Source organism: Scomber japonicus, chromosome 19 (assembly GCF_027409825.1).
Source record: "Scomber japonicus isolate fScoJap1 chromosome 19, fScoJap1.pri, whole genome shotgun sequence".
Lineage (NCBI taxonomy): Eukaryota > Metazoa > Chordata > Actinopteri > Scombriformes > Scombridae > Scomber > Scomber japonicus.
This window is the reverse complement of record NC_070596.1, coordinates 13,212,319-13,228,167: the sequence shown is the minus strand read 5'-3', so window position 1 is coordinate 13,228,167 and position 15,849 is coordinate 13,212,319. Positions and strand designations below refer to the sequence as shown.

Sequence of the window (15,849 nt, the reverse complement as noted above, 5' to 3'; positions counted from 1 at the left end):
TAGATTTTCCAGAAAACATGGATACAAAGCTCTTAATCATTTTCACTGACCCATGCTGTCATTCACACCCTTACAAAAGTGTCATTTTTTAACACAACCGAATCTTGTGTTCCTCAGCATTACACAAAAAGTGTAGTAAAGTCTTGACTCATTAGCCAAAGAATGACAAAAGATGCGTTGTGACGGACAAATGCATGGACTTCTACAGTGCGGTTCTTCTTCACTCCAGCTGTTTCCTCTGGCCATGCTCCACAGCACAGCCGGCTCCAACTCTTATCCACAGCCAGCCACTTTCCTCATTAGTTTGATAATGTGTTATTTTTACAGCATAGCTACCTCATTCCTCCTTCACGCAGGCTCTCTACCTCTGTGTCTCTCTCGAACTCACTCACACAGCGGGTCGGCTCCCTAAAACCTCACAACCACACACACCTCCACCTCTAATAGCCTGAGCAGCTCTTAACAACTGCCATTTATTGAGCAAACCCATCCAGCTGCCCAGTGCAAACACAGTCCAATAACAAAGAGCCTGAGGGAAGGGAAAAAGAAGGACACACACACATTCACAGAAAGAGAGAGGAGGGAGGCCCAGAGTGAAACAGTAAAGGTAGAAGGAGGAGTGGCTGGCTGTAATGAGTTCTTTGTTGTGTGTGTCGGCTTCTCTCACCTCTCCACTGCATCCAAACTAGGGTTGAGTTACAATAGTGAGTTCCCCTTTGGAGTTGGTACCTCTAAAATACTCAGATTCACTACGCTCCAATGCTTTGCAAATCACTCAGGTAGCAGGCCTTTTATTCATAGCCAGCTTGAGGTCGTCACTTTTTCCGGTTAAAATAATAAACGCCACCGGCAGCAGATTATATCAGCTGTAACTAATTATGGTTCATGCTGTATCAAACTTGCAGAGAGGCCAACTTCTTTTGTCTGGTTAATGAGCTCTCTGCAGGCAGCAAGAAGCTTTTTTAAAGAAATAAATATCACTTTGCATTTTATAATCAAGTTGACGATGTGATTTTTGTAGTTTAACAAGACCAACAGAGTGGCAAGTCTTCTCAAATGGAAAGATCTAGCTGGATCTCCCAGTTAAACTTGTGCACTTATAATACGAATCTGGAACTCCAGTATTTTCAAGCAAGAAGCTTGTGAAAACTGTCTAAAAGTTAGCAGGCTACACCTGTTATTCCAGTAAGTAATACAGATATTTAATGAACATTTCATACTCTGTGCTGCTAATCCCCTATAAGACTGTAGCTACAGGTAGTGAATTTTGCAAATCTGTGTTTCAGCCTATCCAGCCAACAAAAGGAGATTTGGCTTTAGTTACTTACGCATGTTGAAAGCAAACTGGATAGGATAAGGAATACAAAAGGACTTCAGATGCAATACAATGCTGCTGAACCCTGACCAAAGTCTAGGCAAAATACACAGTATGTGTTTGTCTGATAGAAACAGAGAGTCTGAAAGTGTATACAATATGTGTGTGCATGCCTGCTGTATAACAGAGGCCAGGAGGACAAGGTGTCTCCTATAGCTCTTCATCATCTGCAGCTACAAAAAGCTAATAAGGTCTGCAGCGCTTCCTCCCTCTTCTCCAGCTTTTCAGCTCTGCTGTGGAAATGACTTCAGGCATTTTTCTGTCCCTGCAGGAGCACGCTGATGACTCCTGTGCTTCTCTTCCAGCAAAGAAAAACAGAGGCAGTCCGCACACTGGATATTACAAGCTCCAACGTACTTAATGAGGCAATGTTTTGACCATCAAGGTCTCCATAAGGATTTTGTCCTGCATCTGCACCTAGCTCACTATACATCTCTGCTTCAACCTCTAGAAGCTGGGTTCATTCAAAGGCCACATTTATCAAGTTTTTCCAATGTTTGATTAAAATCATGATACAGGACGAAGGCAAGACAAGATACACGTAGTATAATCTTTATATAATCTTTTTTAATTTAATTATATGACATAAATAATAATAAAGATTTTCAATTAGACATTTCTCTACACTGTATATCTGTAAGGACATGCATCCATGATCAGCCTCCATATCTTACTCTTTTGAGTGAGCAAGTGAGCAAAGATCCAAAAGACCGCCTGATTTCAAGGACATTCAAGAACAACCAAGACAGGGAATACTACATCCTACATATAGCTTAGCCACAGTGACCCACAATCCTTTAATGACAGTAATCTGAGGTTAACTCCATTATAGTCAACTAAACCCATTTTCCGAAGATTGCAAGCTTTTAACTGTCTGTCCACATACAAACACTACAGCTACACATATTGAAAGACAGAATAAAGAAGACATGCATACATAGAGTAATAGCTGGAGGTAAAAGGAGAAAACGAAAAGACTGAAACGAAGCGAATCCGTGGTGCAGGCGCAGGGGAATAGATCCGGCAGTCTATACTCTGTAACAAGGAAGCCTGCTGCTGACATTTGGCATTGATTGTGTTGTTTTATAGGCATTCATCAGTTAAACCCCTATTGGACAATTACAGAGAGAGCCTGTACTCTACTGCAGGGGGGGGTCAAGACTTTGATCTCTCCCGCCTTTTCCCCTTGCTCGAAAAAACCCACAGAAACAAAGATGGGAAGGTGATGCACCTCTAATTGGCTCCGAGCAAAGAAAACTAGAAACAGCTGTTTGAATGGGGCAAAGATAGAGGGAAGGAGAGAGAGGGGGGAACTAAGAGGGGAAATGGGCAAAAGAAGGGAGAGATGGAGAGAAAAAGGAGAAATGAGGTGGGAAATAAGAGAGTGAATGCCTCATTAAATAAGAGAAAAGCTCCATTTGATACATGTTAATTTTCCAAAAGCCTGAAATATCTGTGTGTTGTTATGCGGAAGTAATCAGTCTAAATGTCTACACGGTTTTTGGCTGAAGGAAGTATATTTTTTTGTATATCCTGATGCTATTTTGTTCTGAGCAAAAAAAGTGAGTTAAACATATACATGCCAGCGCTGGCTGAGTGATGGTGAGTGATGATAATCCTGTGCGTAATATATGGGACATTATGCATTAGTGCTACAATGAGTGCAGTATCATGTGTTACGTTAGGGAGATAAAAAATACGGGTAATCTGATTACCACAAGGCTTACATGTTTGCAACCTAAACAGGTTTGAGTAGCCCTCTGATCTGGAGAAGAATATCACTACGCTTTCCATTGTACATGTGTGAGACATATGTGCCACAAGACTGATGTCAATCAGAGTTCATGCTAAGAGAGAATGTTGAAAAAGCAGCTCTCACTGGGATTTACAATGTTTATTCCTTGGGTGTTTTGTATACATGTACCTCTTTTAGTCCAGTAGTACATATTTTGATATTTTTCTGCAGTATGACAGTTATTTTTCATCCTCCCTTAGGCTAAGATCATGTCTAAAAATATGGCTTTATGGCTTATTAAACACAATGTTTTCAATCAGAAAGCAGCAACATGAACCACAATATAATACATTTCAGTGAGCAGTGACCAGCAAAAGTTGGGGGACTCACAAGAGACTGAGATATCCTGACCTGTAGTCACAAATATGGGTCAAAAGATCCACAAACACTAGTACCTACACTTCCCATGATGCAACTTGATGGTCTATTTGGCTAGATCCACCTGACTGAGGCCCACATCTTTCAACATCCACACCCACCAAAATTTGTAGTCTTCAACTTCAAGCTGAGGTTTTCATGTGATGTGACATGAGTCATTTTCTCAGACTTGACAAAGCTCCTCCAGAGCCACAGAGGACTGTTTTCATAGGCTGTGTGGTGCTCCCTGTGACTAGTAAAATAGGTGGAGTGCCCCTTTAATGTCTAGACTAGCAAACCAGTAAATCTGGATGAATAAAGCAGCTCTGCACAGCTCTGGGGGCTTTCTGGGTCATTAGAATATTCATTTAGTCGCCATTTTGCCTTGTGGTCTCAACCTGAAACCATAAACCAGATTTTTCTTTCCATCCCACCCCCCAGCCTTAACCCTTGGAGAGAGCTGGCCGTGATTAACGACCCGTGTAGCTAACCTAGGATACATAGAGCATCAGAAAACACACTACATACACACACACAGCACTTACACAATGAAGCCAACGGCCTGTGGTGAGCGGTTAGTGGTGGACGCTAACTAGTGCAGTTTTTCCTGTACTGTGGCCAATCTAGATGACAAGCTCGACGACTGTGACAACACAAGCTATGTTAAAGGGAGCCAAGATGGCCGCTGTTCAAAAGGGAAGGCAGTTATGTATGGGAAACAAGTCACTAGAATTAATGTAAGGGATTTTCCAAGTTTTTCTTTTTCCTCACAAGAGCTGTCGGTCACCAGAGGAAAGATTGCGGCTGGATGCTTGGCATTGGAAATATACAAGCACACACACAAAGAAGAAGAAATAAACAGAAGCAAGGAAAAGTACCCTTTGGAGGGTTGTGAGTTTGTGTTTATGTGTGTTTGTGTCTGCATGTCTGTCAGCAGTGTACAGAGATGATCACCCAATCTGCTTCCATTCACCCTCACGTAGCCTGGATGTCTGATATTTGCCCTATAGGCCTTAAAGTAATGGAGAGTGGACACACTCACACAAACACTCCCCGTCTTTAACAAAGTTTTTTCCACCAATATCAAACACACACACACACAGAGAGACAGAGACAGAGAGAGAGAGAGAGAGAGAGAGAGAGAGAGAGAGAGAGAGAGAGAGAGAGGAGCGCAGTTGAGTGGTGGACTGATTTGGCGGCTTCTGCCACACAAACCCAAGCCAGGCAGTTTGACTCTCACTGGAGAGCTGCTGGAGCTGCTCCACCCTCCTGTGCCTGCTGCCAACCCAGCAACGTCACACAAGCCTCAATGCCAGGCTGGACTTCAGAAACACGGGACACCACTAGAGAAAATGTAATGTCATGCTCATAATGTTAACTACACACTCTAACATGTGTTTATATTTGAATTATTTTGATTATTCACTTTTTCAACACATAGCTTAAAAGTTTTATTCATAGTGACACAATTATTTGACCACCAAAAGTTGTACTTTAGATTTTCTGGTCATGATTAAGTCAATAAACTAAATACTAACAAAGTAGTCTTGTTGCAAGGAGCATGTTGTAATCTTATATCAAAGCTGGAGCTAAATAAAACAGTACACACAGCAGTATTACTACGTGCTTTTACACTGTCCAGATATAATATAGACAAAGAACTGCTGTTCTGTGATCAGTGTTGGTGATAGAAAGGGTGTTGAATAAAGGTTAAAACCCCTTACATTTGGTCTACTAACAGAATGCAGTTAAATGTTTTTATATAAAAGACTTAAGTGCTTCACCAAAACTGCAGACAAGCTGACGAACTCAATTTTTGAATGAATGAACAAGCTTTAAACCAACATTCACTTTTTCCTCAGAAAGGAAGTTTTCTTCCTCCATAACTGATCCCAACAAAGGGAACAAAGAGGCCGTTTTGTGCCTGCATAATTGGTCCGAGCAGGTTGCACTAGCCCAATGAAAAGCTGAGCTGAGCACCCAGCTGGCAAGAAAGGCAGATCCGCTCACCAGCCCACCCCCACCCTCCACCTCTTCTTATCCTCCCATGCTTCCCTCCTCTCCTTTCCACCTCTTAGGGCAACGACTGTAAGCCTGCAGCTCCTGTGTGCCGGCTGAGGTAACCGAGGCTTTCACTGCCAAGCTCACTCGACAGCACAGACTGAACGAGCCTTTTTAAGAGCTGAAGTCACCCCCCCCCCCCCCCAACCCTCCCTCAGTGTGAAAAGGGGGTCATTGTGCCATGCTGGACTACTGTAAAGCATGCAGGGTTGGCCGCAGTTACCAGTGACAAAATCTCTCTCAGTGTCTCGTGAGCCGCCTCTACCCATCGTTCTTTTTCATCTTCTGCCCCCCGTCTTCCCTCACACATACACATGGAGATACATGCTGCGAATCACGTGCAAAGGACACAGCTGCACACAAAGGCTCAGAGAGGAAGAAACATACACAGTCTCAGATCCTCTCTGGCTGCCTGCTCACACTCTGGCATCTCAGCGACAGTCTGTCATCTACACTGATCGCCCGCTTGTTACTGGATTTGCGTTTGCTGAGAAAATCCCTTGAGACAGACATTGCATTGTGTACACACACACACACACACACACACACACACACACACACACACACACACACACACACACACACACACACACACACACACACACACACACACACACACCCTAACCCTAACCCTAACCCTAACCCTAACCCTAACCCAACCCTAACCCTAACCCTAACCCTAACCCTAACCCTAACCCTAACCCTAACCCTAACCCTAACCCAAACTCTGATTTTCTAGAAGGTAAGAGCGAGTGCGTTTTACGTCATGACGTTAAACAACAAATATATTTTTAAAAGTACTTGGAAACATACACAGAGCGGATGACATCATTAGATTGAATTGGAGAGGTCAATCAGGGTCACCAAGCTTTTTCCTCAGCAACTGTTTTTCATCTATTTCAGCACATACTATAATACACTTGCTCTCCCCAGCAAGCTGTGATTTGATATTTTACATGTCAAAAAATGCATAAGTTAAAAACCAGCTGTTTTAAAATCAATGATGTAGTCATTGCATGAAGTCTTTCTGAAGTTTTTGTGGCCACTAGCTACTTACAAACTCAGGATTTACTAAATTGAGTTGTAGCTAAAAATTTAAGGAATATGTTGTGTTTGTTTAAATCAGTTGGAAATATCTGTAGCTTTAATGAACACAAAGTCATTGTAGCATAAGAAGCTGCAACATAACTTTCAAAAATAATAGTCTTACCAGGGTCAATATATTGATGGGGGAATGCGTGTTGTCAGAGTTTGTAGCATCCATGCAGTTTAGGGAGAATGGGGAGATATCAGATTAAGCTAACGTAGCTAATGGTATTAGGTCACGTTTGGTAATTTGAGGTATTCTATTTTTTTGAAATGTAACTTAAAATCTTCCCTTTTTATACAGTTATTTAAAAAAAAAAACTTTTATCAATTGTCAAGTGTGTTGACAATTATTCCATATTATCTCTTTTACTCTTCATGGTAAACAGGTCACATTAGCAAGCTAACTTTAGTTTGGTCAGTTATGTGAACGAACTAACAGTTATACCTTGCAGTTAGTGGGTTTAAATATTTTGTGACAACTTATCCTTATGTTAGAACTAGTTTGTGTGAAGTAACCGATATTATTTTTGTGATGTGTAAATCTCTGCTTTAGATAACACTTATAGCTAGGATGAGTTTGAATGTATGAAGAGCTGGTGCAAGTGGTTAAAGGTCCTTGGAAATGCTAACAGTCAATTATATACTGTTGAATCTGTGGCTAATTTAACCTTTGCATCTAAAAGCCAAACAAATGTAGCTGTTTTAACCATGACCCTGTTTAATTAATTTAGTCTTTAAAAGTCTTACATTTAATTTGCTGATACATGCAGACACCCTGATAATGAGACGAGAGAGTTGAGAGAGAGGGGTTAGTATGAGAGGTTGTTCCTGCCTAAAAAAATGTAACCGCCTACAGGACCCTGAAGGGAGGTGAAGGGTGTGGACAATACAACCATTGAAGCTTTCTGATGCCTGTCCTGCTATGGCATCCCCACCCTCAGACGCTAACCCACAGGTATTCACAGCAGATTTCACTTCAAATGAATCAATGGAAAAAGTGTATGCCATTTTCAGTTACCACCTATTTCATTACAGAAGGTAGTGAAAGTACTCTTTATTCAATGAACCAACCTTACTTAAACGTCAAGCAGCTGGTATGTTTGGGGTATGACTCTGGGCAGGCCTGCTAACACCGCTAAACCTAAGATTAAAGCTTTATCATTTAGTTCTCCATGATGATCATTCACTGTTCAAATCTGATATGATAACTCTTCCAACAGTCCTGTGTTTGGGTATTATTTTGATTGTTCGGTTGGTTTCATTGTTTTAATTTTCTGGACAGACTCTGAACTTTTGTCCCTTTTTCTTTCTTATTTTAAGGGTTTACATGCAAAAGAGCTGAAATATTGAGGCATGGTGATGCAAAAGAGACTTGTCAGTCATGTAACTCAGCATGAATGATCAAATATTTAATGTAACAATGCTGCACTCGTGTTTGTTCAACAGAGTTCAAAAATGAAATGTTGGCAGCTGAAGGTTTTGCCTCCAAACATGTTTTGCTCCTATTTATGAGACCGGCTTTAACTTGCCAGGCGTCTCCGCTTTCCCACTGGATGACTCGAGGGAAATATCTTTTTTTTTTAATCTTTCATTCTCTGTTTTCTATCATAGTCACAAAGACCTGCTGATCTCTGCTCAGCATGGAGATCATCCTTTCATCCTGAAAACCCCCTCCATTAAATAAACGGAACACACCATGAAGCAATTACTACTGTCATTGGCATGCAGGAGGCATGGAGAAGAGAGGAACACAAAGAGGAAGAGGTCAAAACAAATCACAATAGATCAGAACAGATCCGAATAGATCTGAACATGAGACACTTGCGTCTCCAGACTCAAGTCAGGCACTGGCAGGAAACATCTCTCTACTGCTACTTAGTCTGAACATCAGTTCAAGTTGCAATGCAGGAACACATACATGCACACCTATTTCTAAAGGCGAAGCAGCCTCAAGGTATAAGAGTAAACATTGAGTGTGTGTGTGTCTCTGTGTGAGTCTGTGGTGTTTCTGTTACGCAACAGGAGAGTTCTTCCCATCTGTGCCTCTCTGCAGCCCCCGCATCCCTGACCAATGAAGCGAGAAACGACAGCTCTGCCTCGCACTCTGCCTGCCTCAGTCTTCCTCACAACACTGTCCAACTCTTCATTATTATCATTGTCAGCCGCCCACCAAAAAACCCTCTTACTCCCCTTCCTATCCTCTCTGTTCTAACCCAAAAACAATGTGAAACTCATTATCATCACCTTCTCTGTCAACATTACGCCTTTCTGCCCCTAAGCTTAAACCCCAAATAGAAAACAGGACTACTCTGCGGGGTGCATCTAACCAACATTTCACTTCTTATGCTCAAATTCCAGATTATCCCACTAAATGCATCGCCGTCTGCAAACACATCCCCCATCCTCTATCTCCGTCCATGCTCTTCCGGCTCCCCTAACTCCCTACAGGGCTCATTGTTGTGGAAAAGATGTTAAAACAAAGAGAGCAGACAGTTCAGCGATAATCCCAAACATAGCAGCTGGGGAATTAGCTAGCCATTTGCTGCGTCCCTGCTTTCTGAGTTTGCAATGTTAGCATTGTTCTAAATGTTTGCCTATTACTTGTCACAAGGGAGGGGGTGGTAATTAAGAGGGGAAACGTCCCTTTTTAGATTCACTTTCACTGCAAATATGTCTGAGGTGCTTTTCCGTACAGGATGTGATCCTGTACTTCGAGAATTGCATCCTGTCTGGAAAAAACATTTTAGCCGATTCCACCGAGGCCACTGTGTCAGTGGCTCAATTCAAATAAATGAATTATAGATGCACAGAGGCCTGTCCTCCATCCAAGATATTTAGGCAATGAGCAGCATCGGGTTTCAGGCAGTAATGCAACCCAGAATGATGACAGTGATGTCTTCAGTACTGAATCATTATTGTAAAATCATATATTAATGATACTAGGCCTTTGCATTACTTAAATTAACTGTAACATTATTGCGGCTAGCACATTTACAAATAAAGATTGCTTCTGTGCCAGAACTCATTTTCTGCTTTCATACATTCCCTCTCTTTATCTTTCTCTCCCTTTCACTATCTACCTGCTTACCTCTTTCTCTCGTTCCACTTTATCCTGGCACTAGGGCAGCAATGAGATGCCAGCATCCTGCTGCCTGTCTGGTTCAGTGGGGTGCCAGTCCCAAAGCTGTTACACTACAGAGGGCCACTAAAACACTATTACTTGCACAGCAGAAAACCATAGAGAAAACACACCAAAATGTGCACTACTGCAGCTTAACACACTTTGGTGAACATTGTGTTAAATATTTGAACCATTCGTGCAGTGTAGTATGCTGGCACAACATCTACAATGGCAATTTTACTGGGGAGTAGTAAACTAAGGCCTTTTAATGTGCTCCTCAAAGCAACACACACCACTGTTGTGCTTCAGACTGGTAGCTGAGTTAGCAGGTGCCTGTGTCTGTAGCTCCAGGCTGCACATCTATCTGCTAACAGTTGTTCTATTACAGGTGCCATGGCTTCAAGGCTGTAATTTTGTGGTTAGGGATACTGCGGCTAATTGTTTGGAGAGATTAGATTGGGCTTCTTTCTTTGTTCTGATCTGTGCTGAGCTGGTGAAGAGTTTTAGCTTGAGATACAGGTGAATTGTCTGTTACTCTGTCAGAAAGACAGACAGGCAGCCAGACAGACCCCAGTGATTAGAATTCCATACTTTGAGCTGCAGGAGTCGTCTGAGAAAGACCCGCAGATTCAACCTAGACTGAACACATTTATTCACCCACCCAACTGACTTATTACAGGAATAAGCAAAGGTGGATATTTTATCTGTCTCCCACACAAAGTCATCAAAAGAACACACAGTCCTGTGTGTTTGCATGCAGACACACACAATCACGCTCATTCATTTCTCTATCAATCAAATCAACACTTGGATGCATTGTTTGTGGTTTTAAAAAGGAAATTCATATGAAGTGAAGAGGAGTACAAAAATGCACAATAATAGATACCAACATAATTCCTGGATGAGTAAATAACACTCATTCACTCAGGCTTTCATTCATTTTTCCTTTCGCTACACGTAACCAAGCATACTCAGTTTCTGTGTGGGCTCTGAAATGTCCTTTGCACTCCAGCCCACCAGCTTTCCAGCACAACAAAGCTAAGATATAGCAGCCACCACTCACCTAGGTGGTCTCCATGGAAACTGTTGTCATGTGATGTTCTCCCATGGGGCACAAGGTCATGATGGGCAGCAGGTGGCCAGATTTGACCAGTCTTGCGGACACTCACAATAGTGGCCTCAGACATGACCACATGGCCTCCCTGCTGCCGGTGGTGACGCTTCTGGGACTGCGGCGTCGGAGGGCTGCTGCTGTCGAAGGAGTGCTGGGAGTTCTGGGAGTTCTGGGAAGGTGAGCGGCTCTTCTCCCTGAAGGGCCGGCGGAAGGCTGTAGTGGGGCTGGGTGAGACATGGCTGGACTGGCCTGAGGAGAAGTCCTCCTCACTGGACGTCAGGTTCTCGTTGGAGCTGCAGTCTGGCGTGTATCCGCCACCTCCACCAACGTCCTCAAAGCTCCCCGGGGAGTAGGAACGGCGTGGCCAGGTCAGGAGGTGGTCATCACCTCCCCCGTGGTCTCTCATTGTGACTCCACTACCACCTCCGCCACCACTTCTCCCATCTCCGCCACCACCTTCACCCATCATCACCCCGCCGACATAGACACTGGAATATGCCTGGAACTCGGAGGGCTGCCAAGGTGGGGGTGGAGGTTTGCCCCCATTAGCCCTCCCTGAATGACGCTGGTTGGGATCTCCATCTTCATATTCTGCATCATAGCCACAGGTGCTCTCGGTAGAGCGCCCTCTATACACTGGCCTGGCACGGAGCTCTCCTGCTACCGTTGCCAGGTTACCTGGGAGGGAGTGCAGAGATCTCTTTCGCTCCATCTGCATGGCCTGGCTGCCCAGGGTGCTGATCTTGTCGGAAACGTCGCGGTCATTAACCCTGACCAGACCTCTCTCATGGTGAAATTCCATGTTGGTGTAGAAGGGCGGTGGTGGCAGTGGCTTCTCCTGGCCCTTAGCTACATCACCAGCAGAGTGAGAGTTGGCCCGCTTGATCCTCTCAAAGTTGGACCTAAGAGCTGCCACACCAAGTCCCATCCCCAGCTTGTCCTTTGGGTCAGAGGGCAGTTCTTTGTCTGGGGGTGGGAGGTTGGGTCTGCGGGGTGAAACAGTGATGCCTCCTCTCTGCTTGGATGGTGAGAGGCCATCGAGGTTGTCACAGGATGTTGACTCAGCCTGCTGAGGTACCTCAAAGGCTGATTCCAGGCCATCTCCGTGGGAGGCTGATTTCCTGGCAGGCGGAGGCCTAGGTTTGGACCTGCCGGTTCCATCTCCAAGTGGCTGATAACGGTTCCTGTCCCCAACACCCCCACTTACACCAGCGTAACCTCCACCACATCCTCCCACTATTACTCCAACTCCACCAGTCTCCTGCATATGTGGCTGCTGGGACTGGGACTCTGCACCCTGTGGGGCTGCAGGGTCCACCCCCTCGTTCAGGGGGGTCTTCCTGAAGCCCCACCGCTGCTTGTCATAGCTTTTCCTCTCCTTAGCCAGGAGGGTCTGCAAATAGATCATGCGGAAGCGCTCCTTGTTCACCTCTTGCTCCAGGCGTCTGATGGATGCTTTACACTTTTCCAGCTCTTGCTCAATACCACCAACTGACCGCAGCTCCATCTTGGGGGGCTCTGACTCAGGGAACTGTGCTTTCCACGCTTCAATGAATCCCACCGGCTCCACCATATTGTGCCCAATTTATATTTGAGACCAACCCCAGTTCAGGGGGGGTAATGCGCACAGTTTGTCCCTTTATTGTCCAGTTCACCAAAGCCTTTATCAACAAAGGGAATCTACAATTAGAAAACAGTGGCTGTTTACAACAGGCCTTTAGGTAACCCGTTAAGAAACACACAGTCTAATTGCTGACACTTGTCGTGGGTTGCGCAGTCGCAACAATACATCCCATTCTCAACAAGAGAAACCGGCTGCTCAGTCAGAGGACTCGCTGGGAATGAGTGAGACGAAAAAAGGGATAAAATGCTATAATTGAGCTCGTTTTTCTCATGCATTATTCCAGAAAAGGCCACTTTCAAATTCATAACAATAAAAAGAAAAATCTCAGCCTACAATGACAGCATCTGTGTTCACGAGGTGATCTGGCTCCCAGGGAGGAAAAGAAAAGTGCTTAAATCCTCCTCGATTTACTCACTGTCTGTGTCGACCAGTCAAGCTTTGTACATAGTAGCTGGTGTTTTCACTCTTGTCCATTCATACGGCAGTAATCCCAGGTAGTGCTGCTGCTGCTGCTGCTCCGGACCAAGCGCCTTTGTACCAGCAGCGCTCAAGGAGAATGGATAAAAAGCGCAAAACACAAGCGACGGCAGCATCTGAGTTTTTCAGAGGACGTGATTAAGCAGTTGGGATCCGGTAGAAGTCAACGATTTGTTTCGTAATCCCATTTCCCCCCCATGGCACGTACTCGGTATTGTTGCTTTTTTTTCTAAATGTTGTTTTCCAGATTTCTCCCGTCTCCTCGGCCGTGATGGTGCGGCTGTGTGCGCTCCCATCTCAGGCCAGCTACACTGAAGGGGCTGCAAGAATGGGAGGGACCAGAGTGACAGTGATCCTGCTGGTTAAAGAGACAGAGCAAGGATGCAGTCACCCCTCACCTGAATATTAGTCTGGGTTTCTTTTCTTCTTTTTAAAATTTCCATACTTAAAAGTTTGAGTGTTTTACGAGAGAAGCTCCAGGATATATATTATAGGCTACCATATTTATTTCATGTAGCCTAAGCCAACAAAAGCTTGTTAAAACTAGGAAAACATGACACAAAAAATTGCTTTTTAAAAATTGTGCTATGGTTGCATTACTGTTTCTCTTGTGCACTTTCAGACAGCATATAACCCACATATGTTTTACTAACTCTTACTGAAGCATTAAGCCAGAAAATATGCCCCCAAATATCTTAAAACACAATAAGCTACTAAATTCTTTACAACAATTATTAATAAAGTTATTACAAGCAAATTACTCCTATTTGGTCCCTTTAAAAAGCTTATGTCTACCTTTCAGACAGGTGCGACAAAGCTTGGTCTTGGCATCTTTAACTCAATGCTGCCACCCAGTGGAGGAACATTATACTGCATCTACTGAAAATACTACAGACGGCAACCTTGAAAGTGAATATTTAAGGGTTTCATTGTAAAGCGTTACTAAACCTTTAGACAAGTGTTTTTTGTTTTTTTTTAAATCCTATAAATGACTAATGGTGGAAATACAGGAAGACCATGCAAGAAGAATCGCTCCCTTCAAACTTAAGTCAATGAAATGAAGACACAGTTCAAATACTATATTTTTTATTTACCTGAAATCACAACCTCAGTAATGCATGTACAATCATTATTAGTCTTCAATAATGATCATCTTTTTACATATGGTTAATATTGTTCTTCGACTAGGTGTCACTGAGGAGGCTGCAAAGGCCCCCTCACATTAGATCACAGTTTTACAGCAGTTGATAAAGATACATAATAAGAAGAATAATAAGAGTAATGCAGAGGCAATAAGAAAACAGGAGAACACTGTTGTATTGCAGGATTATTGTTACGAGTCCGTTGTCCTAATTGTAAAAGGACTAATTCACCAGAAAGAAAATGGATCCGTGATTAGAGTATAGTAGTTAACAAAAATGGCAAAGTTTAAGTAAAAAAAAAAATCTAACTCAAGTAGAGCAGTCAAGTTCAGCATGAGTCATTTCTCCATGTCTAATATTGTGCAAATTACCCAAACCGTTACAATAAAAACAGTGATTTCCCCAATATTTACGATATATCCATCTTAAAACCATCATTTGAGTATTATACATTAGAATCTATAAATACAAATCGCAAAGCCTACATACAGCTGAAACGCATGCATGATATTTGTACATTGATGTACAGCTAAGACCAATCAACCCAGTGTTTTTTTAAAGATTTCTCTACGTGACGAGCTACCATGGAAAGTCAGAAACAAGTTCTTCATGCAAGAAGGAACGTCGAGGGTGTTGAACTTCCCTGCACACAAAACTGGAATAGTGTCATGTTGATATAGCGTCTGCACACAGAGGTATAAGTGTGTTAAAAAGTGTGTGTGGTGGTGTGTTATGGCGCATGGAGCAAAGCCCAACCACCTTTTTTTTTTTTTAAGTGTACCCATATGTATTTGGTCATATATTTACTGTTAAAACATGTCTTTTTTTGTTGTTGTTGTTGTTGTTCTTGTCTGTGCATGGATACACACACTGCTGGTCATCATGTCTGAGGTGTGTGATGTTAAGAGTGAGCACACATGCTGGACGGTAAGAGGACTCCAGCCTCTGAGCCCACTCTGAAAGTTATGCCAAGTGTTTATGAGAGCCAACCTGGAAAGGAGAAAATAGGTACGTTAGAACAACATTTCACAATTCAAAGACATTAAAATCATTAAATTGTCCTTTTTTTAAACCCATATTTTCAACAGTAGGACTTGTGGATATAAGCAAGTGTCAGAGCGGTGAAAGGAACAGCACACGGTGACATTCACAATAGTGGCATGTGGTCAATATGAATGCTATGTTTCTCTAGTTTGGTCTCACATGATCACTCCCTTGCATACCTCTAATGGAACAATTTACAACTTCTCTAAAATGACCGTAAAGCCTACAAAGTTACCTGGACATCATTTCCCAAAATGTTTCTTAATTTAATTGTGGAATCTCCACATCTTGTTTTTTTAGCTTCTACTGTAGTGAAGAGTGTGAAAATGCAAATGGGTACTCACTCTAGTGACAGGGGAGCCAATGGAAGGCATTGAGGAAGAAAGCACACAGTTGTTGTCAAGTGATCACAAACACACAGTGCAAACAAACCCAGGCTTCTACCCCTAAAAAGCATGCTTTACACAGGGGACACTTCCATTCAGAATGATGCTTAAAGTTAGTGCAGTTGACTGTATGTGTGGTGCGCCCAGCACAAACTAACACCTCGAAACATGAAAGCCCGCCAGAGTTAAATATACACTTCACTTGTGTCACTGTGTCATGAATATCTCCTGCACCGTCATGTTGCGCCAAGGAAACTGAAGCAT

General features: G+C 43.1%; 1 protein-coding gene across 7 annotated transcripts in view; it reads right to left on the bottom strand.

Moving 5' to 3' along the window:
* bcr (BCR activator of RhoGEF and GTPase) overlaps positions 1-12,554 on the bottom strand; it is an 85,596-nt gene extending 73,042 nt beyond the window's left edge. For 2 of the 7 annotated variants that reach the window (XM_053339645.1, XM_053339648.1), the window contains exons 1-3: positions 12,202-12,554; positions 11,345-12,060; positions 10,862-11,311 (exon numbers count right to left, since the gene is read on the bottom strand). In XM_053339645.1, the coding sequence (XP_053195620.1) occupies positions 10,862-11,311; positions 11,345-12,060; positions 12,202-12,485 (1,450 nt within the window). In that variant the 5' untranslated portion in view covers positions 12,486-12,554. Of the gene's footprint in view, positions 1-10,861 lie in introns of all 7 variants that reach the window. The other 5 variants (XM_053339643.1, XM_053339642.1, XM_053339646.1 and 2 more) reach the window with 4 other exon arrangements.
* Positions 12,555-15,849: the final 3,295 nt, after the last annotated feature.